This window comes from Panicum virgatum, chromosome 2N (assembly GCF_016808335.1).
Source record: "Panicum virgatum strain AP13 chromosome 2N, P.virgatum_v5, whole genome shotgun sequence".
Classification (NCBI taxonomy): Eukaryota; Viridiplantae; Streptophyta; class Magnoliopsida; order Poales; family Poaceae; genus Panicum; species Panicum virgatum.
In genome coordinates, this window is record NC_053146.1 from 1,760,924 (window position 1) to 1,788,727 (window position 27,804).

General features: G+C 46.8%; 2 protein-coding genes across 3 annotated transcripts; both read left to right on the top strand.

Moving 5' to 3' along the window:
* The first annotated feature begins 16,301 nt into the window (after positions 1-16,301).
* On the top strand, positions 16,302-18,913 carry LOC120659278. Of its 2 annotated transcripts, XM_039937358.1 has the most exons (3): positions 16,302-16,927; positions 17,008-17,074; positions 17,174-18,913. In XM_039937358.1, the coding sequence occupies exon 3, from the start codon at positions 17,213-17,215 to the stop codon at positions 18,713-18,715; it is 1,503 nt and encodes a 500-aa protein (XP_039793292.1). In that variant the 5' UTR covers positions 16,302-16,927; positions 17,008-17,074; positions 17,174-17,212; the 3' UTR covers positions 18,716-18,913. The 2 variants fall into 2 exon arrangements, with proteins under 2 accessions (XP_039793292.1, XP_039793291.1); XM_039937357.1 differs by having other exon boundaries at positions 16,302-17,074; positions 17,174-18,912.
* Positions 18,914-21,929: 3,016 nt separating this feature from the next.
* LOC120659279 (protein NASP homolog) lies at positions 21,930-25,469 on the top strand. Its single transcript, XM_039937360.1, has 6 exons — positions 21,930-22,237; positions 22,830-23,065; positions 23,755-23,979; positions 24,061-24,151; positions 24,424-24,658; positions 24,783-25,469. Exons 1-6 carry the CDS (start codon positions 22,008-22,010, stop codon positions 25,170-25,172), a joined length of 1,407 nt encoding a protein of 468 aa, XP_039793294.1. The 5' UTR covers positions 21,930-22,007; the 3' UTR covers positions 25,173-25,469.
* Positions 25,470-27,804: the final 2,335 nt, after the last annotated feature.

Sequence of the window (27,804 nt, forward strand, 5' to 3'; positions counted from 1 at the left end):
CACGACAACCTATCCACCATGGACGTCCTCCGTCGGGTTCTCCATGACCTTGAAGTCTGGACGTGCAGATACGGCCGCCTCTCCCCTGCCATTGACCTTTGGAAGAACTGGATCCGCTCAAAACTGTAGTCTACAAATTGTACTCGATTGTCTCCTCTTGCTTCTCGATGCCCTTGTAATTCTCAGCCTGGAATGCCAGGTTCTACCTTGTACCATTTGACTTTGCCTTCGATCAATATAATTCAGTAGGTGGGGCGTCTTGCCCCCCCCCCCCCCCCCCCCCGGATATTGCTCAAAAAAAAAGATTTGAGTGGTATGCAGATGGTGCTAGTGACTTCTTGAGATTCATAGAGTTTGGTTGCACATCATACTGTCATATGCCCTTCAACCCTTTTATCGAGAACCTTTTTGCAGGCAAGAAGATGCAATACAAAATCGATCAGGGAAATGAGCGCACTTTTTTTGTACTGTGGTTACCCTTCAGTAATGCAGAGCATGGAATAGAGGCTACCCTATTTTTCATCCAGAAAGATGGTAATGCACCAGAGAACAATTTTTACTTCAGTGTCACGCTACAAGCTTCCGAGAGTACAGACATACTTGGGATTGCGATTAAGTGCTTGCAGTTGTTTACACCTCTCTTCAAGTCTAAAGTTGAAATTATTAGAAATAAAATTATGCAACTGCAAACACACACTACTACAGAATACATCATCGCAAACGCCCCGTCACCGCCGGTTTGTTTCGAACCGGCGGTGATAGTCTATCACCGCCGGTTCAGCATCACCGCCGGGTCGTATTACGAACCAGCGGTGATATGTTAGCATCACCGCCGGGTTGTAATATGACCCGGTGGTGATGTGTTCTCCACCTATTTTAATTTTTCTCTTCCTCTCTTTCACTCATCTCCCTTCTCCTCCCCTCTCCCACAGCGCACGCCGCCCCTCTCCCATCATTCCTTCTCCTCCCTCTCATTCCCCATCTCCTCCCCTCTCTCCTCTTCTCCCTTCTCTCCCCAGTGGCGGGGAGATCCACGTGCGGCCAGCCAGCCGCCGCGGGAGCTCGACCGCAGGCCGGCGTGGGAGCTCGGTGCAGGACATCCACGCGCGGGAGCTCGATCACGGGCATCGCGGGAGCTCGACTATGGCCGGCGCAGGAGCTCGGCGCGGCCGCAACCACGGTGGCCGGCGCACGGGCCGTTCCCCGCCGACCCTTCCCCTTCCCTCTCTGCTCCTTTCCCCTGCTAGCTCCAACGCTGGCTCCCCTCCGTCCCTTCCCGCTGCTTCCCCTAGCTCTCTTACCCTACAGATCTGCAGCGGCGGCAGGAACGGCAAGCTCACGGCGAGCGTGGCGGCGTCGGAAGTGACGAGCGCGGCGGCGGTGGGAGCGGCAAGTGCGGCGGCGGGAGCGGGGAGATCGGATGCAGTGCCGTGCGAATCGACCTCTGTGAGGTGCGGTGCCCCTCCCCTCCTCACGACTGCACCTAACCTCGCCTCCCCTCTCTTCCCCTGCAGGTAGGGACTAGCCGCGGCTACCCTGGTTTTGCCCTTCTCTGCCGGGGCCGGCAGCAGCAGCGCAGGAAGCGGCGAGCGCGCAGCAGCAGCGGCAGCGGCGAGCTCGCAGCGAGGGCGGCGGTGGCGGGAGCGGCAAGCGCGGTGCTGCAACGGCGGCTGCAGCAGCATGACGAGCAGCGAGCGGCGAGCAGCAGCAACGCGGCGGCAACAACGCAGCCTATTTTTTTTTTGTTTCCAAACGGGGCAACACCGCCGGGTCTCAAACCGGCGGTGATAGTTCGGACTATCACCATAGGGTCTGAAACTGGCGGTGATGGCCCCGTCCATCACCAATGAGTTAAATCCAACGCCCCCCAAAACCGGCGGTGATGGGGGGCGCTGGAGTAGTGACAAGACTTCTCATGGGTGCCATTTGTTGATTCACGCCAGAAAGAACATTGGGAAAATCTGCACGGCTGTGTTTCTCAATGGTATCGTCCAAACCCATCATGTTGCAAGAAGATTGACCAGCATGAAGTTTGCCATAGCAGCAATACAGACAGCAGATATTTCCCTAGAACCAGTTATTCAAGCGCATTTGCAGTGCCAAGTCTCACTGGATGAAGGCGAAATTTGTCTGCAAGATTCACAATGTCTGATTGCTGGACTCCTCTTTATGGCGCACGGCTCTTCAGAGGACCAGCCGCTTGCTGATAAAAGTTCTGCTATAGTGGTGAATCACAGGTATGAGCAACATTGTGTGCATACCAACATTACCTTGGCACAGCTGGAAGGGATCATCCTGACAAAGGCAGTAGAGTACTTCCTCCAAAACGCAGATGCATTAGTCTATCAGATAGTTTGGAAGTCTAAACAGGGCACTGCATACATTCTAGTTGTGAAGGCAAGAAGGAAGATGCAAAGCACACAGCGAATGATTCAGGGAGGAAAGATCGTTCAACGACAGGATGGGGAGCTGCAGAACTGGCCATATGTGATCCCTCACTTCCTCAACTTATGGGTTGCACATGCGCCCATCCGGCTGCAAAGCTCGATCATGAACTGGATTCAGAAAGATGACAAAAAATCAGTTTGCAATTTCACCACTACGCCTGACATTCTAGATCATTAACATGCATCAATAATTTTTTTTGGAAATGACCTGGCAGGAGAGCTGCCTGTTATATTAAAAAGAAGGAGAAAAGCCAAACAAGGCTAACGGTACAATAGGTGTACAGAAACGCCATCTATTTACAGCGGAAGCAAAGCGAGACAAAACTTTTACGATCAGCACTTAAGCTCTGCTCACTAAATTAGCCAGATGCTTTGCTCCAGCAAGACTCCAAGTCAAAATTTCATCTTTAATCTTTGCTATGACCATGAAAGAAGGTGCCTCCAAGCGATCGAAACTCCGTGCATTACGTTCTACTCCGTGCATTACGTTCTTTCCAAATCTCCCAGCATATGAGGATGACTAGAGATTTAATCCCCTTTTGCGAAACTCCCGTTGTCCTCGCTAGTGCTGTCCACCATGTGTGATGTGAGTTGACAGGAAGTAGTGGTGGCGCCGCTATCCAGCTAGCAAGATCAGTCCAAATATGTCTCGTAAATCTGCACTCAAAGAATAGGTGGTTTCCAGTCTCACGTGCTCTTCGACACAGCGAGCACACCGGGTTGTGGGGCCAGCCTCTCGAGTGCAGTCTGTTAGCCGTCCAAAGTCTATTTTGAATAGCTAGCCAACTGAAAAACTTGCATTTCAGAGGCGCCCAAGCAGGGGTGAAGCCAGGAATGGAAGGTAGGGGGCTGGTGACCCTTCTTCTTCCTTGATCCCCCCCTTCCTTCATCAATGGCTCCAAAATTTTAGGGTGGGCTGTGGGGGGGCTCCATGGCGTTTTGGGCACTAGGGGGGCTGGAGCACCCCCCTAGCTCCGCCACTGCGCCCAGGCTCTCCAGATGAGTTCAGTGAAGTTTGTACTACTAGCACCCAAGAATTGTGCATGGTAGGCTGAGCTTGCCGAATATTGCTTGGATTCAGTTAGCTTCCAAGCAATTTCATCCTGTACACCTGGCCTTAGATGTATTTGCTGCGTCTCTTTCCAAACCTGCACGAACTCGGCAAAATGATGAGCTGAGAAGGATGGGTGCTGGAGATCAATGTCTCGGATCCAAGTGTTAGCATGTAAAGCTTCATATAGTGTTCCATTTTTTCTCTTTGAAATTTCAAACAATGATGGTGCCACATCCCTTGGCCTGTGGCCTTGCATCCATGCGCAGTCCCAAAACTGTGTTTTCCTCCCATGTCCCATCCCCAATTATAATAGTTGTTGCTGCAGCAAAAAGAAGTCGATCCGTGTCAGTGCAAGGGATCTCTTCTCCTATCCAAGGCTTATTATCCGGCTTCCAAGCTCGCCACAACCATCGTAAGCGGAGTGCTCACGCAATTTTTTCAAGTGTAGAACACCTAAGCCTCCATTCTTCTTTGATCTTGCCGTCCTTATCCAATTGACTTTGCACTTTCCACCAGTTAACCTTTCTGTGCCGGCCCAGAGAAATTGTCTTCGTTTGTTGTCAATCTCTTCCAACGTAGCTTTCGGGGGCTTTAGTGCTGACAAGCAATAAATAACTTGAGGTGTTAGAACCGACTGGACCAAAGTGAGTCTCCCAGCATGACTCAGATTTCTCCTGTTCCAACCATTGAGCTTTGCCACTGTTTTTGTCTACAAGTGGTTGAAAGTAACTCCTTCTTAGACGAGCAGTGGTTAGAGGTAGGCCCAAATATTTGATTGGAAAATGAGATTGCTTGGCTGGCAGTTGTCCTAAAATGGTGGCCATATTTAAACCAGCGCAGTGGATTGGCACCCTGTGGACTTGTGAAAATTTGTCTTCAGTCCAGTTGCTTCCCCAAATAAGGTGAGTAGCTCGGCCACGGCAGACACCTCATTTTGCCTCGGCACTAGGAACAATGCCGCATCGTCCGCGTACATCGAGATTCGAATGCCTAGTGTTCGGCCTCTGATTTTACTGAGGAACATGCATCAATAATGGAAACAAGCTTCAAAAGAAGAATGGAAATGGAATTGCCAAGGAATCGATTAAATGTTGGGAATTTTACATAATTAGATTATCCTATATGTAATAAAAATAGAGGGAGTATGTTCTACCATAGGAATCTATGAAAGTGTTACAAAGTTAGATCATCACATGCTTGGAAATTGGAATTACATGACTTACTAGATCAACTAATTGGTAAGTGCAGACTATTTACTTTGTATATGAATATTTAGCATATTCTTATGTACCACGATCAAATAAAGTTGACGATAAATTATAAATCTTGTTGTCACAACCCAGAAAAAAAAAGGAAAAAGAAAATGAAAATCCCCGCCGGGCCCCACCTGTCAGCCTCTTTCTCCCTTCTCTCTGTTTTGCTCCGTGCGCAGCCCGCACGCGTCGCCGTCGCCGGCCATCCTCGGGCCACGTGCCGGCGATCCTCGCTTCGCGTGCATCCTTATCCGCACGGCCGCCCGCTCCCCCTCGCCCTCTAGCTCCCGTGCCCGACCGGCCTTCCTCTCCAACCCTAGCGCCCGATCCCCTTCTCCATCGCCGCCGCCCGAGCTCCCTCCCCATCGCCGATTCACCCGCTCCGGTGAGCGCCGCCGCAATTCCTCGCTTGGGGAGCTCCCTCGCGTCGTCATCCTCCGATTTCGCCCCTAATCCGGCCCTTTCCCCTCCCCTGCAGGGCCGCCGGCGAGAGCCTTCGCCCGCCGCCGCCTCTGTTTGCTGCGCCGCCGCCTCGCCACCGTTTCCCGCTGTCCAAGCCGCCGGTGAGCTTCGCCATCACCTAGGGCACGCCATGCGCCCTCGCCCTTCGCCCCTCCAGCCTTGCTCCGCCGCGCCGCCGTTCGCCGGCGCCGCCGCGCGCGCGTGGGCGCGCCCAGGTGCGGGGTCAAGGCAGGCCTTGGCCTTGACCCGGCCTGGTGGTGCCGCCCGGCCCCCTGGGCCCACCTGTCGGTGGCCGGGGTGGCTACCTCGGGTAGACCTAGCGTTTTAGCTAGGGTTTTATTAGGTTTAGTTTTTCTGCAATCTTGCAAAATCCATAGAAAATCATGTGTAGCTCCAAAAATTATGAAACTTGTTTTGTTGAGTTCCTCTAGCTGAGATCTACCTAGGAAAAATATTATTGTACATGGTACTTTGCTGTAGATTTATCTATTGTTTTATCTTGCAAAAGTGAGTTTATTGCTTAGTTATTTGTGTACTGCTTGAAAAATGCCAAACCAAATTTTGTTAGACTCCTTGTGAGGTTTAGTTTCCAGTGGTGCAGCTTGTTCATGTGTTTCCTTGCTGTTGGTTAGGGTTTCATTTCGTTTTCGTGCTTGCTGCCCAAAATATGGTTTATTATAGAACTTTGTGCAGGAAAGTGATAAAATTGCAAAACCAGTTTTGTTAGCCTTGTGTTCCTGCCTAGTTTCCATTATATTTTTCTTAGATTTGTTTAGTTCAGTTTGCATGCTTTTCCCGATTTATCTTGTTTAGAGTGGCTGAAAGCTAAAATATTTATGGTTATTTATAGGAAAATGTTTTTCCTGCAAAACCAATTTTCTTGAGTTCTTTGCATCATCCTCTGCATGTTTAATTTGTTTCATGATTAATGCTTGTTGTTAAGTTCGTTTCTTAATTCGTGCATCGCATTCATGCATTTTAGTGACCGGACCGTCGGAGAACGAACCCGTGGAACCAGCCGAGTCCGTGGAGCCTGAACCTGGAGTCCCGTTCGTGGTCGAGTCGGAAGTGAACCCAGGCAAGCAGCTAAGCATACTCCTTGCACCTATTTAATCTGATTTAGTTAGCTATCTCACCGGGTAATGTTGGGTTATATATTATCTATGTATTGCATGCTTGTACCTACTTTGATGCATTCTCCTGCCTTGATTCGTTTATTCATATCCTTGGCACTAGTTAGATAGTTAATAACTTAATCTGACTAGATGCTTAGCCATGCTTAGAATACTCTTTTTCTTGCTAGAAAGGATTGGATTGGAGTATCACATTTACCTGATTATCCTTGATCGCACTTGAGCATCTGGGGCACGTGGAGTGCAGTATCGAGATTCGAGCGGAATGTTAGGGCCTAGAGAATGAAGTCACATGGGCATAGTCCGCTTGGATCGATTAAGGACCGAGTGGACGACGTCGGTTTTGAGCACCTTTCCGTGCTACCACATATCCAATATAATGGAACGGATAAGCCAATTACCTTCTTTGACTTGCTCATTGATGTGCAGTCCTAGCTACGTGGCTACAGGCTATGCAGAGAGGCTTAGTGTGTCCCCAGGTGGACTTATGTGTAGGAAAGTTTAGAGATGTCCCTGGTGGAACTAAGTCTCTACTCGTAAGCTAGGTGTGAGGTTCAATGATCGAGCCATGTTGAGAACGGTTGACGTGAGTATCCCCTTGCCCGGCGTGATCGGTTGGGTGAGTCGTATGGTCCTCGCGTCGTGTGGGTAAAGTAGTACACCCTTGCAAGGTTAAATCAATTCGAATTGCCGCGCTCTCGGTTATGAGCACGCTCTTTAACCCATGAACTCCTCATAGATTATCGTTTATGTTGAGAATGGTTCATGTTTTAGCTATGAACAGTTATAGTTTATTTTACTCTCTTAATCAACTAAAATTGTTTGGGTTTGGGCAAGATTAATTAAGTTTGCTAGGTGATAGTCTAGGCAGCTTATGCTTATGCAATAAGTACTTAAACTTAAAGCTTTTCCTTGAGCCTTTGCATGATCCTTGTTTATTTAATCGCGTAAGTCTTGCGGAGTACCTTTTGTACTCAGGGTGCTTTCTAAACCTAGTTGCAGGTGAGCCAGAAGTGGTGTTCGGCCATTTCTACCCCGCTGATCCTAATGCGGGGGAAGAGTAGGCTGTTGCTGCTGTGGTGATGTCCTTGAGCAAGGCATCATCATCTTAAGTAAGTTTTATCGTAGCTGAGCTTCGGGAGAGCATGTACTTTCAATAAGCTCTAAATCTCTGTTTAATATGACTCGCGTGAGCCCAAGGCTTGTAAAGTGAAGCGTGAAACCCACCTATATTGAACTTGTAATATTAAGTCTCGAACTCTGGTTTTATATAACTGCTCTTTGTGGATTGTTGGCTATGTATTCGATTGTATACGGTATGTGCATATGCTGATTCTGGGCGTATGTTGGAGCACATACCGGGACTACCGGATTTGGTATTATTTTGAATAAATGTCGTGTCGGTTATTCGTGTCTCTAGATGTGGGATAACACGTGGCACGCTCTACGGCAAGCACGTGTTAACTCTCATCTGGGTGATAATGACCGGCGGTTCGTTTAAAATAGTATCAAATTGGGCGGTTCTCACAACGGGTATCAGAGCTAAGTTTCCATGAAGTGAACCAAAAATTGGCTTAGTGGGTTGAGAGTCAAATAAAATTTGACTACCTGCACTAATGTTTACTTTTGCTAAAACTTTGAACTTAAGGCTGGTTGCTACCTTTCTTCCTTGGTCTTAGAGCTATTTCTTCCTTACTGCTTCACTCGTTTAATTAAGAAGTGCTTAACCTCTCTTGTCTGCATGAGTAGCGAGAGCGTAGGAAAGCCCTTTCACCCTCTGGAAACCTTTTGAGCCTTTTTACCGGAGTTGAGAAGGTGGGAATCACCCATTGTCCTGAGCGCTAGTAGGTGGGTTGTAGCGCTGTTGGACAATGCGGTTGTTGCGGATCGTAAGTGAGTGTTAGAACGTTAAGGCGTGCTCACGCTGTGAGGAGACGTCATGTTGCATTCATACCTCGCATGCATGCATATTTTCTTGTGGTTTTCAAACCTGCATCTAACTAATCTAGTGTGTCGTGGTCTAGTTTTCGCTGATCTCGTTCTTGCTAATCTTAGTGGACCAAATCTGCTCTATCTCTTAGAGTTGCTATTCCGGTGTTGATCATGTGTTAGATTTTTATCTACACATTGTCTTTCCACCCTGCCTTTGTGTATCATCCTCTATCTTTCATTCCTGACCGCTAACCGTTTTGTTTATTAGCAGGATGGTGTTGCGTTCGGGAAATGAAAGGGATGGTGCCAGTGGTTCGAGTGGTAATAACCACCGCAACAACGAGGATCCCCTTCCTAATCCTCCAGTTCACCCAAACCTCGCGGACGTCCTGGCCCGACAAACTGAACTCATGGCACACCTAGTCAATCAGTTGGGCAATTCCGGCAATAATGGTCCAAGAGCTGAGCCTCAAGTGAACAGGTTCGGAGATTTCTTCCGCACCAACCCGCCTATCTTCCGTGGCTCCAAAGATCCTCTGGATGCCGATTTCTGGCTCAATGTGATTGAAGAGAAGCTTGATCTTATTGAGTGTGAGCCCCATGAGAAGGTTCTCTTTGCTGCTCATCAACTTCATGATGCCCCTGGGGCTTGGTGGCGGAACTTCAAGGCATCTCACCCTGCCAACTACCGCTTCACATGGGAGGAGTTCCGCACAGCTTTTCGCTCCTTCCATATTCCCAAGGGTATCATGGACATCAAGAAGAAGGAGTTTCTGAATCTTACTCAAGGAGGTCGTGATGTGATGGCCTATGTCAATGCCTTCAACACTCTCTCCCAATATGCACCTGAAGAAGTGGCCACCGATGCTAAGAAGCAAGAACGCCTGTACGATGGGCTCTCTGCAGAGTTGCAAGACAAGCTCTCTACTACCAAGTTTGAAGACTTCAATGACTTGGTGAATATTGCCATTAGAGCCGAGCACAAGATGAAGAATCTGGAAGCAAAGAACAAGCGTCCTGCTCCTACCTCAGCAGGCGGTAGCTCCTCGCGTCCACGTCTGGGGCCTTCTCCTTTTCCACCTCGGGCGCCGGGTGCTCAAGCTCCACGTCCTATGTGGATTGTGCGTCACCCTCAACCTCCTCAAGGACAAGCTCCTAGGCCGGTCAGTGCTTATTGGAACAACCCAGGTGTGACCGCAAAGGGTCCGTGCTTCAATTGTGGTGGCTTAGGCCACATCTCTAGGGACTGCCCCTCTCCGAGGCGTGGTGGTGCCTTCAATGCACCTAGGCCCAATACTCCTCTGCCTCAAGCACAACGTCAAGAAGCTAAGCCACAACAAGCTCCTAAACGTGGCCGTCTTAACTACACCACCGCTGAAGAAATTCCGGAGAATGCTGAAGTACTCATGGGTACGCTCCTAACCAATTCCCACCCTGCTATGGTTCTTTTTGATTCTGGAGCAACTTTTTCTTTCATCAGCAAGAAATTTATGCTGCATAACAAGCTTGAGATGCAAAACCTACAAGTGCCATACCATATAGAATCACCGGGTGGGGAAATCATTGCCAAACACTTTGCTAGTGAGGTTCCAATTCTCATTGGGGGAGTTACCTTTCGAGCCAATTTTCTCATTCTAGACAAGCTAGAGTTAGATGTGATTCTTGGGATGAATTGGTTGAGTAAGCATGACGGAGTTATCAAATGTGGGCCCCGTACCATTGATCTTTTGCACCCTTCTGGGAGTAGAGTTGTACTGTCCCTTGCCAAGGTGAAATCTTGTTTATATGCCTTGGCAAGTACCAAAACCACGGTGTTGGAGAATATTCCCGTGGTTTGTGAGTATCCGGATGTCTTTCCAGAAGAATTACCGGGTATGCCTCCTGATCGTGAGGTGGAGTTCGTCATAGAGCTCAAGCCCGGAACTGCTCCTATCTCTAGACAACCTTACCGAATGCCTCCCAATGAGTTGAAAGAATTGAAGAAACAACTCAAGACTTTATTGGACAAGGGTTTCATTCGTCCGAGCTCCTCTCCTTGGGGATGCCCGGCTCTTTTTGTGAAGAAGAAAGATGATAGTTTGCGGATGTGTGTTGATTATCGTCCGTTAAACGAAGTCACTGTCAAGAACAAATATCCTCTTCCACGGATTGATATCTTGTTTGATCAACTCTTTGGAGCTCGTTATTTTTCTAAGATTGATTTAAGGTTGGGTTATCATCAAATCAAAATTCGAATTGAAGACATTCCGAAAACGGCTTTCTCTACTAGATATGGTCTCTATGAATTCACTGTCATGTCTTTCGGCCTCACCAATGCACCGGCTTATTTCATGTATCTGATGAATAGCATCTTCATGGAGGAACTTGATGTCTTTGTGATCATCTTCATTGATGATATCCTCATTTATTCCAAGACCAAAGAAGATCATGCTCGTCACATTCAGATTGTCCTTCAAAAACTTAGGGAGCATCGTCTTTATGCCAAGTTTAGCAAATGTGAGTTTTGGCTTGAAGAAGTATCTTTTCTTGGTCATGTCCTCTCCAAGGATGGTATTGCTGTAGATCCTAGTAAGGTGCAGGATGTTTTGGATTGGAAGCAACCTCAGAATGTCCATGAGATTCGGAGTTTTCTGGGACTTGCGGGATATTACCGCCGGTTCATAGAGAACTTCTCTAAAATTGCGAAGCCTATGACCGAGTTATTGAAAAATGGGGTCAAGTTTGAGTGGTCCCCAGCCTGTGAAGAAGCCTTTCAAACCTTTAAGGATCGCCTCACTACTGCTCCAGTTCTTGCTCAGCCGGATATTTCCAAGAGCTTTGATGTCTATTGCGATGCTTCTCGCATTGGTCTTGGCTGTGTTCTTATGCAAGAAGGCCGAGTGGTGGCCTATGCCTCTCGTCAACTCAAGCGACATGAAGAAAATTATCCTACCCATGATTTAGAGCTTGCGGCTGTTGTCCATGCTCTAAAGATATGGCGTCATTATCTGCTTGATAATCATTGCAACATCTATACTGACCATAAGAGCCTCAAGTATATTTTTACTCAATCTGATCTCAATATGAGGCAACGTCGATGGCTTGAGTTAATCAAGGATTATGACATTGAAGTGCACTATCATCCCGGTAAGGCGAATGTCGTCGCCGATGCGCTAAGCCGAAAGGCTCAATGCAACTGCTTGACCATAGCTCCTCCTGTGCATACTCTTTGTGATGATCTCCGGAAACTCGGAATTTCTATGGTCAAAGAAGGCTATCTTGCTACTCTTACAGTCAGATCTGATCTTTATGATCAAATTAAGGAAGTCCAAAAGAAGAATAAGGGTATGGCTCGAATTCGTGAGTTAATGAATCAGGGCAAAGCTCGATGTTTCTCTACGGATGATCAAGGGGTTTTATTCTTTGGGAAGCGAATTGTGGTGCCTAAGGATCATAACCTCAGGCGAATTATTCTTGATGAAGCCCACAGTTCTCAATTTTCCATTCACCCAGGTAGTACCAAAATGTATCAAGATCTCAAGCAAAGATTTTGGTGGACTCGCATGAAGCGAGAAATTGCTCGGTACGTCTCTGAGTGCGATGTTTGCCAAAGGGTTAAAGCCGAACATCTTAAACCAGCTGGTACTCTTCAGCCCTTGCCTATCCCATCATGGAAGTGGGAAGAAATTGGAATGGATTTCATCACTGGATTACCCAAGTCTTCTCAAGGGTATGATTCTATATGGGTAATTGTGGATCGATTGACGAAGTCGGCTCATTTTCTTCCAGTGAAGACTACTTATCTTGTCAAGCAATATGCGGAGTTGTACCTTACCCGCATCGTTTGTCTTCATGGTGTTCCCAAGAAAATTGTTTCTGATCGTGGTCCTCAGTTTGTTGCCCACTTTTGGAGAAGTCTTCATGAAGCCATGGGAACTGACCTCACCTACAGTACTGCTTATCATCCTCAAACTGACGGTCAAGCCGAGAGAGTCAATCAAGTCTTAGAAGACATGCTGCGAGCCTGTGCTCTAATCTATGAGAAGAAATGGGTTACTTGCTTGCCGTTCGCAGAATTCTCTTATAATAATAGTTATCAAGCAAGTATCAAAATGTCACCGTTTGAAGCTCTCTATGGAAGACGGTGCAGAACTCCGATCAACTGGTCCGAATCGGGAGAAAGGCCTTTCTATGGTCCAGACTTGGTAAAAGATGCTGAGGATCAAGTCAGAATTATCCGTGAGAATCTTCGCATTGCTCAATCTCGTCAGAAGACTTATGCTGATCGTCGTCGCCGAGAACTCCATCTCAAGATTGGTGATTATGTCTATCTCAAGGTTTCTCCATTTAAGGGCACTCGCCGTTTCCAAGTCAGAGGAAAATTAGCGCCACGCTATGTCGGACCTTTTCGAATCATCAAGAAAGTTGGAGCAGTGGCTTATCAATTGGAACTTCCTCAATCACTCTCCGCAGTGCACAATGTCTTTCATATCTCTCAGTTGAAGCAGTGCCATCGTGTTCCAGCTGACGCCGTCGACCTTGAGTCACTTGATCTTCAACCAGGTCTTACCTACGAAGAACATCCAATTGCCATTCTTGATCGAGATGAAAGAAAGGTGAAGCGTAGCATGGTGAAGTTTGTAAAGGTTCAATGGAGCAATCATTCCGAAGATGAAGCCACTTGGGAGCGTGAGGATCGATTACGTCAAGAATATCCGGAATTCTTTTCTGATGAGTAAGTTTTCTCTCAATCACCCCACCTTCTTGATGAAGTTCATAGTTCTAGATGTTATATATGTGTACACAGTCACCATCAAAAAAAAAAACCCTAGGAATGTCTCACACCACATCATCCTTGCCTTGGTGCATCATCTCTTAGATGTTTACCTTGTCTAGGTGAATATGGCCTCAACCTAGTCCGAGTTTTATCCTTTCTCTTTTTTTTCTACCTAAATCTCGGGACGAGATTTTCTTAAGGGGGGGAGATTGTCACAACCCAGAAAAAAAAAAGGAAAAAGAAAATGAAAATCCCCGCCGGGCCCCACCTGTCAGCCTCTTTCTCCCTTCTCTCTGTTTTGCTCCGTGCGCAGCCCGCACGCGTCGCCGTCGCCGGCCATCCTCGGGCCACGTGCCGGCGATCCTCGCTTCGCGTGCATCCTTATCCGCACGGCCGCCCGCTCCCCCTCGCCCTCTAGCTCCCGTGCCCGACCGGCCTTCCTCTCCAACCCTAGCGCCCGATCCCCTTCTCCATCGCCGCCGCCCGAGCTCCCTCCCCATCGCCGATTCACCCGCTCCGGTGAGCGCCGCCGCAATTCCTCGCTTGGGGAGCTCCCTCGCGTCGTCATCCTCCGATTTCGCCCCTAATCCGGCCCTTTCCCCTCCCCTGCAGGGCCGCCGGCGAGAGCCTTCGCCCGCCGCCGCCTCTGTTTGCTGCGCCGCCGCCTCGCCACCGTTTCCCGCTGTCCAAGCCGTCGGTGAGCTTCGCCATCACCTAGGGCACGCCATGCGCCCTCGCCCTTCGCCCCTCCAGCCTTGCTCCGCCGCGCCGCCGTTCGCCGGCGCCGCCGCGCGCGCGTGGGCGCGCCCAGGTGCGGGGTCAAGGCAGGCCTTGGCCTTGACCCGGCCTGGTGGTGCCGCCCGGCCCCCTGGGCCCACCTGTCGGTGGCCGGGGTGGCTACCTCGGGTAGACCTAGCGTTTTAGCTAGGGTTTTATTAGGTTTAGTTTTTCTGCAATCTTGCAAAATCCATAGAAAATCATGTGTAGCTCCAAAAATTATGAAACTTGTTTTGTTGAGTTCCTCTAGCTGAGATCTACCTAGGAAAAATATTATTGTACATGGTACTTTGCTGTAGATTTATCTATTGTTTTATCTTGCAAAAGTGAGTTTATTGCTTAGTTATTTGTGTACTGCTTGAAAAATGCCAAACCAAATTTTGTTAGACTCCTTGTGAGGTTTAGTTTCCAGTGGTGCAGCTTGTTCATGTGTTTCCTTGCTGTTGGTTAGGGTTTCATTTCGTTTTCGTGCTTGCTGCCCAAAATATGGTTTATTATAGAACTTTGTGCAGGAAAGTGATAAAATTGCAAAACCAGTTTTGTTAGCCTTGTGTTCCTGCCTAGTTTCCATTATATTTTTATTAGATTTGTTTAGTTCAGTTTGCATGCTTTTCCCGATTTATCTTGTTTAGAGTGGCTGAAAGCTAAAATATTTATGGTTATTTATAGGAAAATGTTTTTCCTGCAAAACCAATTTTCTTGAGTTCTTTGCATCATCCTCTGCATGTTTAATTTGTTTCATGATTAATGCTTGTTGTTAAGTTCGTTTCTTAATTCGTGCATCGCATTCATGCATTTTAGTGACCGGACCGTCGGAGAACGAACCCGTGGAACCAGCCGAGTCCGTGGAGCCTGAACCTGGAGTCCCGTTCGTGGTCGAGTCGGAAGTGAACCCAGGCAAGCAGCTAAGCATACTCCTTGCACCTATTTAATCTGATTTAGTTAGCTATCTCACCGGGTAATGTTGGGTTATATATTATCTATGTATTGCATGCTTGTACCTACTTTGATGCATTCTCCTGCCTTGATTCGTTTATTCATATCCTTGGCACTAGTTAGATAGTTAATAACTTAATCTGACTAGATGCTTAGCCATGCTTAGAATACTCTTTTTCTTGCTAGAAAGGATTGGATTGGAGTATCACATTTACCTGATTATCCTTGATCGCACTTGAGCATCTGGGGCACGTGGAGTGCAGTATCGAGATTCGAGCGGAATGTTAGGGCCTAGAGAATGAAGTCACATGGGCATAGTCCGCTTGGATCGATTAAGGACCGAGTGGACGACGTCGGTTTTGAGCACCTTTCCGTGCTACCACATATCCAATATAATGGAACGGATAAGCCAATTACCTTCTTTGACTTGCTCATTGATGTGCAGTCCTAGCTACGTGGCTACAGGCTATGCAGAGAGGCTTAGTGTGTCCCCAGGTGGACTTATGTGTAGGAAAGTTTAGAGATGTCCCTGGTGGAACTAAGTCTCTACTCGTAAGCTAGGTGTGAGGTTCAATGATCGAGCCATGTTGAGAACGGTTGACGTGAGTATCCCCTTGCCCGGCGTGATCGGTTGGGTGAGTCGTATGGTCCTCGCGTCGTGTGGGTAAAGTAGTACACCCTTGCAAGGTTAAATCAATTCGAATTGCCGCGCTCTCGGTTATGAGCACGCTCTTTAACCCATGAACTCCTCATAGATTATCGTTTATGTTGAGAATGGTTCATGTTTTAGCTATGAACAGTTATAGTTTATTTTACTCTCTTAATCAACTAAAATTGTTTGGGTTTGGGCAAGATTAATTAAGTTTGCTAGGTGATAGTCTAGGCAGCTTATGCTTATGCAATAAGTACTTAAACTTAAAGCTTTTCCTTGAGCCTTTGCATGATCCTTGTTTATTTAATCGCGTAAGTCTTGCGGAGTACCTTTTGTACTCAGGGTGCTTTCTAAACCTAGTTGCAGGTGAGCCAGAAGTGGTGTTCGGCCATTTCTACCCCGCTGATCCTAATGCGGGGGAAGAGTAGGCTGTTGCTGCTGTGGTGATGTCCTTGAGCAAGGCATCATCATCTTAAGTAAGTTTTATCGTAGCTGAGCTTCGGGAGAGCATGTACTTTCAATAAGCTCTAAATCTCTGTTTAATATGACTCGCGTGAGCCCAAGGCTTGTAAAGTGAAGCGTGAAACCCACCTATATTGAACTTGTAATATTAAGTCTCGAACTCTGGTTTTATATAACTGCTCTTTGTGGATTGTTGGCTATGTATTCGATTGTATACGGTATGTGCATATGCTGATTCTGGGCGTATGTTGGAGCACATACCGGGACTACCGGATTTGGTATTATTTTGAATAAATGTCGTGTCGGTTATTCGTGTCTCTAGATGTGGGATAACACGTGGCACGCTCTACGGCAAGCACGTGTTAACTCTCATCTGGGTGATAATGACCGGCGGTTCGTTTAAAATAGTATCAAATTGGGCGGTTCTCACACTTGTGGTATTGCGTTTGAAGACATGTGCGTCCCTTTCTTACTGGGATGGTGTTTGGTTGGGCATAATATAATAGGCCTGCCTATGATAGAAGAAAAGCACGTTTATTGATGCAGAAAAGTGCAAAACCAGAGCAGAGTCCATGCAGTGTAACCAAATTGCAGCCAGTTTCCTTTGGCTAAAACCATAGACATCAATAAGTTGCTTTAGAATCACCAGTAACAGTTTCTTATTTATATTGTTCATCTGGTGGAGACGATAACTTTTTGAGTTCCTTAATACTTCTGCATAGACTAGCTAAAGATGTATTTTTCATGTTGTTCTCCATCTAATTTCTGAGTTTCCTGCCCTGTACGCTGCTAAATTAATGGGTGAAAGGTTTCCGGGATGACTTGCTTCATGTTGTACTCCACTTGTACCCAGTTAGCATAGCAGCCTCCATTTGACTCTTTGCACAGCTTAAATGCGACCCTTCAACTTGCCACCACTTAATGCACGTTAGCCAATTATATTCAAACACATAAAGATGCGAAAACTCTCATTGTTGATTGAAGTCAGATGTCCTTGCTTGAACCAACATTTTCCTCTTGTGTTGACCAAACCTCCAGACCCCATGTCGTCAGACCTCTGTTAGTGAGTTTTCTGCCTCTTTCTGCTTCCTATAAATCTTGGACCACACTATGCTCTTCTTAATTTCATATCTTACCTTATAGTTCAAAGGGTTAAGATAGCTACATACACAGGATAGCTGACTGCCGCTTCCTTGCGATTCTATCAAAGGTAAACTTACTGCCAGTAAGCTGTATCTTTGCTTGTGATCAAAAGTTCCATATATCTAGTCTCTCATGTATACTGATATACTGTTATATGTTACATCAGCTGTGCAGGAAAGGGGGTGATATAGATACTTAAATCCTAATGGCGGATATGCTCAGTTCTGCTATTGTGCATGAAGCAGTTAGCCAAATCCTATGTGATCTCATTAGTAGGCGTGAGGGGAAAGAAAAATTAAAGGCCAACGAAAACTTGGAGAGGCTAGAGATGGCTCACATTAAGTTGGATGCTGCTCTTGAGACATCTGAAAAGTGGCAGATCACCGATGCATCCTTGTTGCGTTGGCGTAAAAAGCTGAAGCGTGCTGCTCAAGAGTGTGATGACACACTGCACGAATGCAAGAATCGAATCCTAGAAGAAGAACAGATAGAACAGGAGGTGAGGAATTCAGCCTTTCCTAAACGGATAGCACATGCAACCAAGTCATTTATCTCCTCTGCCTTTGCCCATGATAACCAGTTAAGCAGCGTTGTTCAAAGATTTGAGTGGTATGCAGATGGAGCCAACGACTTCTTGAGATTCATAGAGCTTGGTTGCACACCATACTGCCACATGCCCTTCAACCCTTTTATCAAAAACTTTTTTTCAGGCAAGAAGTTGCAGCACAAAATCGATCAGGGAAACGAGACCACTTTTTTTGTACTATGGTTACCCTTCATTACTGCAGAGCACGGAATAGAGGTTTCCCTAGTCTTCATCCAGAAAGATGTTAATGCACCAGAGAACAATTTTTACTTCAGCATCATGCTACAACTTTCAGAGAGTACGGATATACTTGGTATCGCAATTAAGTGCTTGCAGTTGTTTACACCTCTTTTCAAGTCTAAAGTTGAAATTATTAGGAATAAAATTATGCAACTGCCTACACAAGACTTCTCATGGGTGCCATTCGTCGATTCACGCCAGAAAGAACATTGGCACAATCTAGTCGGTTGCGTTTCGCAATGGCTTCGCCCTAACCCATCATGTTGCAAGAAGATTGACCAGCATGAAATTCACCATAGTAGCAATAGCACAACAGACACGTCAGATATTTCTCTACAACCAGTTATTGAAGCACACTTGGAGTGTCAAGTCTCACTGGATGGAGGCGAGATTTGTCTTCAGGATTCTCAATACCTGATAGCTGGACTCCTCTTCATGCCCCATGGCTCTTCAGAGGACCTGCCGCCTGCGGATAAAAGCTCCGCCATAGCAGTGAACCACAGTGAGGAGCAACACTGCATGCATACAGACATCAGCTTGGCACAGCTGGAAGAGATCACGTTGCCAAAGGCAGTAGAGTACCTCCGTCAGAACACAGACACATTAGTCTACCAGATGCTTTGGAAGTCCAAACAGGGCACTGCGTACATTCATGTTGTGAAGGGAAGCACGAAGATGCAGAGCAAACGGCGAATGATTCGGGGAGGAAAGATCGTGCAGCTACAGGAGGAGGAGCAGGAGAACAGTTCATGTGTGGTGCCTCACTTCCTCAACTTGTGGGTTTCACATGCACCCATCCGGCTGCAGGGCTCCATCATGAACTGGATTCAGAAAGAGGCCCAAAATAAGTTGGCGTTTTCACCATTGCGCCTGCAATTCTAGATTATTAAACTCGGACCGATAAGGGAGATGAGCTTGGAAAAAAAATGGAATTTTCTGGGCAGTAGATTAAATAATATTCTCTGAGCAATGATATTGATAAATCCTCCGTGTATAGGTTATTGAGTTACATATGCATCTCTGTTGGTCTTAGCTAAAAAATTAAATTTGTTCTACTTTATGTATCTATGTAAGTGCAGTGCAGTATGCTGCTTTGTATGTAGACCTGGGCATGGGCTGCCCGACCCGACCCGACCCGAAGAGTTTGATGGGCGGGCTCGGGTCAAAATTTTTGACCCGGTATGACTGACGGGCCGGGCACGGGTTAAAAATTTTGACCCGAAACCCGAAAAACCCAAAGGAACCCGACATTTTACATAGGCTCGGCCCGACCCGACCCGAACCCGACCCGATTGGCTGTCGGGTCGGGTGCGGGCTCAATTTTACGGCCCGGCCACCGGGTCGGGTCAGGCACGGGCCGCTAGAAAAAACACCGGGTTTTTTTTGGCCCGACCCAAACCCGACCCGGCCCGGAGGATGCCCAGGTCTATTTGTATGTGGACATTGAACATTTTGATGTGTACCACGAGCAAATAAAGTTGAAGAGAGATTATGAGATCTTGTCGGACTATGTTTCACTGGATATACGTCCCTTTCTTACTGGAGATGATATTTGATAGCGCTTACGCTTTCTTTCTGCACTTTGGGATGCAGAAAAAAGTGCAGCATCAGAGTGTTTTCCAAACTGCAGCCATTTTCCATGGGCTAAAAACAATGGACATAAATCAGTTGCTTCATAGTACCGCAGTTCCTCACGTACATTTGATTATTCCACTCCACACGTCATTGTCACAATTAATACTCCTAGTATTGACTTTTGTGCTTCTTCTTTTTTCGTTCTCAAAAGTCTTGCTTCATGATCTTCTCCTTCGTTATTTTCTGATCTTAACATGCAGTACGATCTGCCCTACAAAGTACAATGATAGATGTCCACTATACTTCCATGCAATTCAGTCAACTTTCTTATTAAACCACCAGGTTTAGGTTTCTGTACTCTTACCTCTTACAAATCATTTCTCAAGTATCCCTATTGCATTGACAAGAACTGTTCATATATAGCTTCTCACAAACACTGTTAATAATTTCACACACACACACACACACACACACACACACACACACACACACACACACACACACACACACACACACACACACACACACACACACACACACATATATATATATATATATATATATATATATATATATATATATATATATATATATATATATATATATAGCTTCTCATGTATCCCTATTGCTTGAATCCTAATTAGCTCAGTGAGCTCTGCTAGCTGTTGCTCAGGAAAAAATCATCAAATTAAATCCTACTCCTTCTATCCCAAATTATTATTCATTTTAGTATTTCTAGATTCGTAGACTTTACTACTTATCTACATATTTATCATGTCTAGGTGTATAGTAAAGTATATGAATCTAGAAAAGTCATGCAGTGCCTTTAATCCGTATTAAAGAAAGATAACCCTATCTAGTTCAACGGGATTTGTCTCTCATTACACACTGATGTTGACATTTTTTTTGTGAAAAACACTGATGTTGACTTGATTGGCCACAATAGGCCCGTGTTTTTCGTTCCCCCAAGAAAGGAACAGCAGGTTTGAGCGAGACGCGGCGGTCTTTGAGCCGACGAAGCTGTCTGTGGTCTGTGGCCTCCGAAACCGCAGCCGCCGCCTTCCATGTTCCATCCCGGGGGCCAAAACCAGAGACGTCCATGCCCCCCTGCTTCCGAATTCCCACCGGCCACTGCTCCCTGCCTGCCCCGGCGCGACACGCGTCTTCTGCGCGCGCGCTCTGACCGCCGCGCCGACCACGCCGCCGCCACAGCTATAAAACGAGCGCGCACGGCGCCGCGTCTCTCCCCGCGCTCATCTCTCGCGGCCGAGAAGACAAGCCACGCTCCGGGATCTCCATCCAACCAATCGTCCATCTCCTTGACAGCTCCGTCGTCTAGCTCTAGGCCGCCGTCGCCCCGCGATGTCGAGCGTGTCCGGCTCCGGCAGCTGGTGGTCGCCGGCGTCCGTGCAGAGGATCCGGCTGCGGGGGCGCGAAGCGATCCGCCATGCCATCGGCTCGGTCCCGGCGGCCTCGTCGTCAGCCGCCGCGCAGGCTCCACCCCGTCACGCCTCGCCGGAGTACGGCGTGTCGCCGGCTGCTGACGCCGGTGCAGGCAGCAGCGGACCCGAGAACGCGGTGGTGGGCGACGCTGATGCGGCCGCAGCCGGCGCGTCGGCGCCGGGCCTGAGCGCCGAGACCGCTGTGGCCATCCTCGTTGACTGCTTCGGCCACTGCTGAGACCGTCATCATGACATCATCTTCACGATGAAACAGTCGCGGCTTTGACTAAAATACTACGTAGCATTGTATTTGCATGTGTGGGAGATTGTGTTTACGAAATGCAAAACGCTATAACTTGACTATTATTTTGAAGGATCTGAAATTTAATTCTTAAAACATCTCCATCAGATTTGGTATCCTGCTTGTCTCGCCATCGCGCTCAGTATTCCCTCAGCATCGCTCGGCAAAGATAGCTGCCCCGCCTCGCCATCACGAGCCCCCTCTCCCACGTCCATCTCCTTTTATTTTTTTTAAGGGTTAACGGGGGAGAGGATCCCTTGAAATCATTCCATTATATTTGGCCCATAATGGCCGGATAGAAAAGTTTTACAAGTGTTTTGTAGCTTTACATTGTTAAAAAAAACGTTGCACCAGTGGTCACTAACTCCCATATCCTACCGCGGGATACAACCTTCCGTCCCTCGCTCGCCATGGATACAGCCGCGAGCACGACGATCAGGGCGGTAGCGCGACGTGGCGGGCGGGCGGGCGCCCGACAGGAGTTCGAGCAACGCCACCGACGGCTTCTGTGTTGACGAGGATGTGCGCAGCCGTGGTCAACATTGCACCTATATGGATTCAACATTTTATTTAAGCTGGTTCAACATTTCATCTGTATTGATTCAACATTTTTATGTATAAATTGTTGAAATGGCATTTGGAAAATGTTGGAATCGGTCAAAAAAAGATGTTGATTTTTTGGTCTTTTTTCGCATAGCGCTGGTTGTTGGGCCTTGGTGGGCTTTTTAGATGGCAAGCTTACCCACCTTCTCGAAGTTAGATAGGAAGCCCAAAAATTTCCCCATTCTCTTCCCCACTCACCGCGCCGAGAAGGGGAACCCCGCCGCCGCCGCCGCCGCCGCTCTGCACGCTGCCCATGGCCTCCTCGTCGGAGAACGCGGGCGCGCCGCTAGAGGAGCCCCAGGCCCCGCCGCCGCCGAACCCAAACCCCAGCGAGGAGGCGCCCGGCGAGGGGGCGGAGGGGGAGGAGGAGGAGCCCAAAACCCTAGAGCGGGCGCAGGAGCTGTTCGACCAGGGGTCCAAGGCCATCGAGGACGAGGACTTCGTCGACGCCGTCGACTGCCTCAGCCGCGCGCTCGAGATCAGGTTAGGGTCCCCCTCCCCCTCCCACCCCCGCTCCTCTTTTCACCTAGTTGCCTGAAGAGACGCCGCGCGTTTGGTGGAATTTTGGAGGAATTGATGGTTGGCACGGTGCATTTCCCTCGGGATCTGCTGGATTTTGCACGAGCGCTTGTGTGATTCGGGGATTTGGGTCACTAGGGTTTAAGGGGTTCTGCAGGAAGTTGGTTAGCAGGAGTGTTTTTTTTTCGTGTTATTGTTGAGCGAGATGGAGGGACAGGTTGTCGTTGTCAGGGATTAGTGGATTTGGCTATCGAGCTGTTGGCCTTGTGTTTTTCTATATTTTTATCATGAGCCCTGTGTTGGTTGGTTCCAATGCTTAAATTGCTTTTACAATCTATTAAAGCGGTGCTGTCTATGAGAATATTTAAATGTCACCAAAGTCAATCAACATTGAACAACCTTAGGACCTTGTATCTTAACATTGTTGATGGAATCTTTGTAGTTCAGTTTTTTCATTGTATTGTTCTGGCTTGTTTTACACTTGACTCTTGTGGCCTGGTGTAAGTTTTCTTAGGAAGCTTTGCAATGATGCTCTGACAAATTTCTGCCTATTTAGGACTTCACATTATGGAGAGCTTGCTCCAGAGTGTGCCAGCACATATTTCAAGTATGGATGTGCGCTGCTATACAAAGCACAGGAAGAGACTGATCCTTTGGGCAATGTTCCTAAGAATGCACCAAATGAAGAATCAGCGAAGAGTACAACTGCTAAAGATGATAGTGTAAGCTCAAAGGCCTCTGTTAGCAATGCAGAGGATGCCACATCTTCAGAGAGAGTTGATGCTCAAGAAGGTATGCAGTGCACTTACCTCACATAGTAATGTCCACTGAAACACATTGTTATCCTGTGTATGTGGATCGTTTCACAACAAAGCACTAAGTATGGCCTCTTCTCTTCATCTGTTTACAACTGCTAATGTTCTGTGGAATACACCCTTAATTAGTAATTTGCTCCTATGTGTTAAGCAGTAAGGATTCCATAGGATTTCATTTCATCGAAGTAGCTTGTTTTCCTCAAACCAATTTTTCTCTACCAATAGTAAATGAATTAAGAGATAGCAGAAAATGCTTCGAATGCCCATATATAAGCTTGTCTATGCGGTGATTTATATTTCAAACTGGGTGCGATTCGGCTATCTTTCAATTAAACGGTGTGTTTTTGTCGTCTACTTCAGTAATGATGCTAGACCAAACAGATAAGTATCACTGCATCACTAGCTTCATTTTGATTCTCATGCAACTAGCTGTCTATCAGTGTGCTTGCATAGGCCGACTTTTACTAAGATATAGTTTTCCTCTTTTGGTTTGGTGTTAATGTGTCGTGCAATATAAATTTGCTTTCTGTTGCTGATGTGTTTATTTCTTTTAACACAATCCAATACTATCAGTACCGGGGTTGAACTAATAATGAGTAAATTGATGGGTGTGTTCCGTGTGTTCTTTTTCTGGCTGTGGTAAATATTGATATAGTCCTGTATTAGGTCAAAGCTCAAATGGCAAAGATCATGGGGATGGGAATGGTGAAATTGAGAAGGATGACGACGACGAGGAGGAGGATGAGAAGATGGGAGATGAAGAAGATTCCGATTTGGATCTTGCATGGAAAATGTTGGACATTGCAAGGGCCATAGTTGAGAAGAGCCCAGAAAACACTATGGAGAAAGTAAAAATTTATTCTGCTCTTGGTGAAGTCGCATTGGAAAGAGGTAGTCACAGTTACCTTCTGTTATGCTCCAGCATTTGATTGGTTTGTGCTGTTAATACTCATGGCCCTCTTTTAATTTCAGAGGACATAGACAACTCACTCAGTGACTACATGAAAGCTTTAGCCATGTTGGAGCAATTGGTTGAGCCTGATCATCGTCGAACTGTAGAACTGTATCCTCTGTGATAGCTACACAATCTTGTGTGCCATACTATTATATGAACCCGATTTGCAACCTGTCTATTGGTCCATCCATCTCTTTGGTTTTATGGGTACATTGTAGCCTAAAGATGTGCCTTTTTAAAAAGTCTATTATATACTAGGTTATTTTATTTTGGTTCATCACAAAATGCATGTTTAGCATTATTTACATGGACGCACTTTTTAGTAACGTCCTGTATAGTTTGTTGCTCTTCCTTTGTTGGTTGCCTTAATCCAGTCCTAGAAACTTCCGCATATGTTTGGTTTACGAGCTGGCATCCAAGATTGGAGATGCAATCCCATATTGTGCAAAAGCGATTTTACTATGCAAGTCACGCATACAGAGTCTAAAAGATTCCAAGGATGCTTCTTTGGCTGGTAAAGATGGTGAATCTACTGCTGAAGGAGGCTCAGAAAAATCTGCTCCCGAAACTGAGATAGAGCAGCTTAGTGGCATATTGACTGAACTTGAGAAGAAGGTAAAACAATGTTAGTTCATTTTGTTTGGTTTATGACCCTTGTACTGTTATCAGGGATGAAGACGATTTGTCTTGCTTCTAAGTTCGAACGAACAATGACTTCTCTGAATTGTTGTTTGTTCAGCATGAAGACCTGGAGCAAGCCATGTCGACCCCAAGGTCTGCTATAGTTGAGTTCTTGAAGACGATTGCATCCAGAGCAGCTGGTGCGCAGAAAGGTGCTGATGGCATCCCAAGGGCTGCATCTTTCACTTCTTCGCAGATGGCTACTTCGAGCAATGGCTTTGACTCCTCAGTCATGTCTACGGCAGCGACAACCGGAAGCACCGGTAGCACTGTAACTGACCTTGGGGTTGTAGGCAGAGGAGTCAAACGAGCTAGCATCAAGCCAATCACAGCTGAACCTGCTCCGAAGAAACCTGCTGTGGATTCAGCATCTGTGAAAGGTGATAGCAGCAACAGCTCAGAGGCTCTTCCTACAGCACAGAATGGTGATGAATCCGTATCGAAGTAGAGTGCAGTTTCAGTAGCCCTACCTATCATGTTAACTCGCTGGAACCTGTTAGTGGCCTATGTCTATGTGGTTGTCTCACTTGATGTGCTCCGCTGTTAGCCGTTTTAGCTTAAGCTATTTAAATGTTTGAGAAGGGGACTGTTCGAGCCATGCTGAGCTTTTGTAACTTTTAAGGTTGAGTTGTTGAGAAGTTTATCTCGCAGCATGTGTGGGTGAGGTGAGAATGAGAGATGAATCCTACAGTTCACTAGCCTTATTTTAACTTGCTGGAGGTACCTATTCTTCTTAACCTTTTTATTCCAGATATTTTACTAACAACCTATATAGAGTATATGGTACTATATATATATAGCGCTGATTTTGCAAGTGCTAATCCTTTTGGTTGCGCCCGTGACGGCCGGTCACATAATTTAGTACATGATACATTGGCGTATTGGCATGTGACGTCATATGATTCCTAACTAAAATTTCCAAACCAAGGTATTTTTATGGTTGCATGCAGTAGGCTATGGAGTAAGTTATGTGTTCTTCCATATTCTACCACGAGGCACCCAAGTTTTAACCATTGCATGCCCCGGGATCCTGGCAGTCGTCGTGGATTGCTGCAACGGCCTCGTCCTGCTCGACACCGGGCCCGGCGCCATGGGCTGCTGCGTGGCGAACCCGGCCGCGTGGCGGCAGCCGGCAGGCACCCCTGCCCCTGTGCCCGCGGCCGCCGTCGCCGGAGGGGACGGTGGAGAGCTCCTGCTACAGTGACCGCTACCTTGTGTTCGATCCCACCGTGTCGGCGCACTACCAGGTTCTCGTGCTCCCACACCGTTTCCCAGATGAGGCAAAAGTCAAGGCCAAGATTGGGGAAGGGCTGGTAGAGTGGCCGCAATTGCCATGGATGATCCAGGTCTTCTCGTCGAGCACGCAGCGGTGGGAGGACAGGTCGATTGTCCGGGAAGGGGGGGAGGCCATTGCCGCTGCCGACCTGCTGCAATCATCTCTTCAGCGACCAAGAATGCGCCACTATTACGCTGCCTGCTGGCACGGAGCGCTGTACCTGCACTTCAACGATGATTTCCTTGTTCGGTATGATATCTACAACTTTTTCATACTTTTTCACCAAGAATTACTTGTGTTTTTTCCCTTTCATCAATAGATTTATCGACCCTAGCTCTGATCCATTCATGTTAATTTCTCAATATTATTATTGATTTCATCGCTGCAGAGTAACATTGTCAGATGATAAGTACCAAGTGGTTAAAACACCGGCAACCATTGATGCGAGAACATGTGGGCAACTTCGTATTGGAAAATCAAGGAGTGGCGTCCATTGCGCGATAACTTACCAGTACCAGCTTCGTGTTTGGTTCCTCCGGGAATCTGGCTGCAGGACAGAGTGGATACTGATCCATGAGAACAACTTGGGTGCTATACCGACACATATCCATCTGAACATTGGTTGTGATGTCGATGGCCCTTGGATCGTGCAGGATGACTCCATTGAAGATCGGAAAGAAGACAGGGAGTTGGAATGGGATTTCAACACCGACAATGTACTCGATATAAAAGATGTGGATGAAAGGCACGACGATGTTGCTGTACCTATAGTTGGATTCCATCCATACAAAGAGGTCATCTTCTTGAATGTTTGGAACTTTGCTCTAGCATACCATTGGAACAGTTCCAAGGTTCAATACTTGAGCAGCAGTTTATCGACGATTGTGTGTCATGATGAGAGTGTACACTCGTGTTTCATATACACGCCTTGTTGGACTGGAGACTTATCTGAAGAGAATTGACTTGGAGTTTTCCCTAAAAACTAGGATTAAGTGTATGCACTATCTGATGGTTAGTTGACTTGCCTCGGGATTATGCTTCAAAAAAAAAAAAAGACTTGCCTCGGGATTATAACTGAAGCAGAGTCTTCCCCAAGTGATTGCAGACGTTATCAGCATACATATTTGTGCTGTGCTCATTCATCTTGAAATTGGTATGCTGAACTTTCAACTTATTCCGAGAAATGGAGCTGATTTTTCAACTGCCTATAGCAGCAAGTGCCACATTCATCCCATGGCGAACAATGCAGATGATTACTAGGAGTTGGTGCCTACATAACAGGAGAACCTGTTAGCTGCTTATGTGGTCCAGATGTACCTGATGTGAACTTCTGCGCACTCATTTTGTGAGAGCTGTTAATTGTTCAGAGAGGCTTATAAATTGTAAGGTTTTATTAGATACTAAAATGTTATCAACACTGGCACGTGCACCTTACCACCTGTGCTTTCCGAGATGTTTCTTTCTTTATAGTGAACAATCTAAATCTGATTTTCGGTTCCCTGCAGTCAAGCTATTCAGGAAAATGCTAAAAGAACAAAATATTGTGGAGGTTTTATTTGGAAAAAGAAAAGAAAATGGAGCTATCTCTATAATTTTGACAAAACCCTGTCAGAAATCAGAACTGCAACGTAATCAGTTGAAGTTTAGAAAAGTTTCGGTATACATAAACCTTAACCCTTTTAACTTCATATTTTAATAATCACTTCTACAATGCCAAATTCACAAGTAAATCCTGCCTGCCGCAGTGACACGAGCTGTTGTCAGACCATATGCATTGGCATTGGCATGACAGGCCATCTTCTGC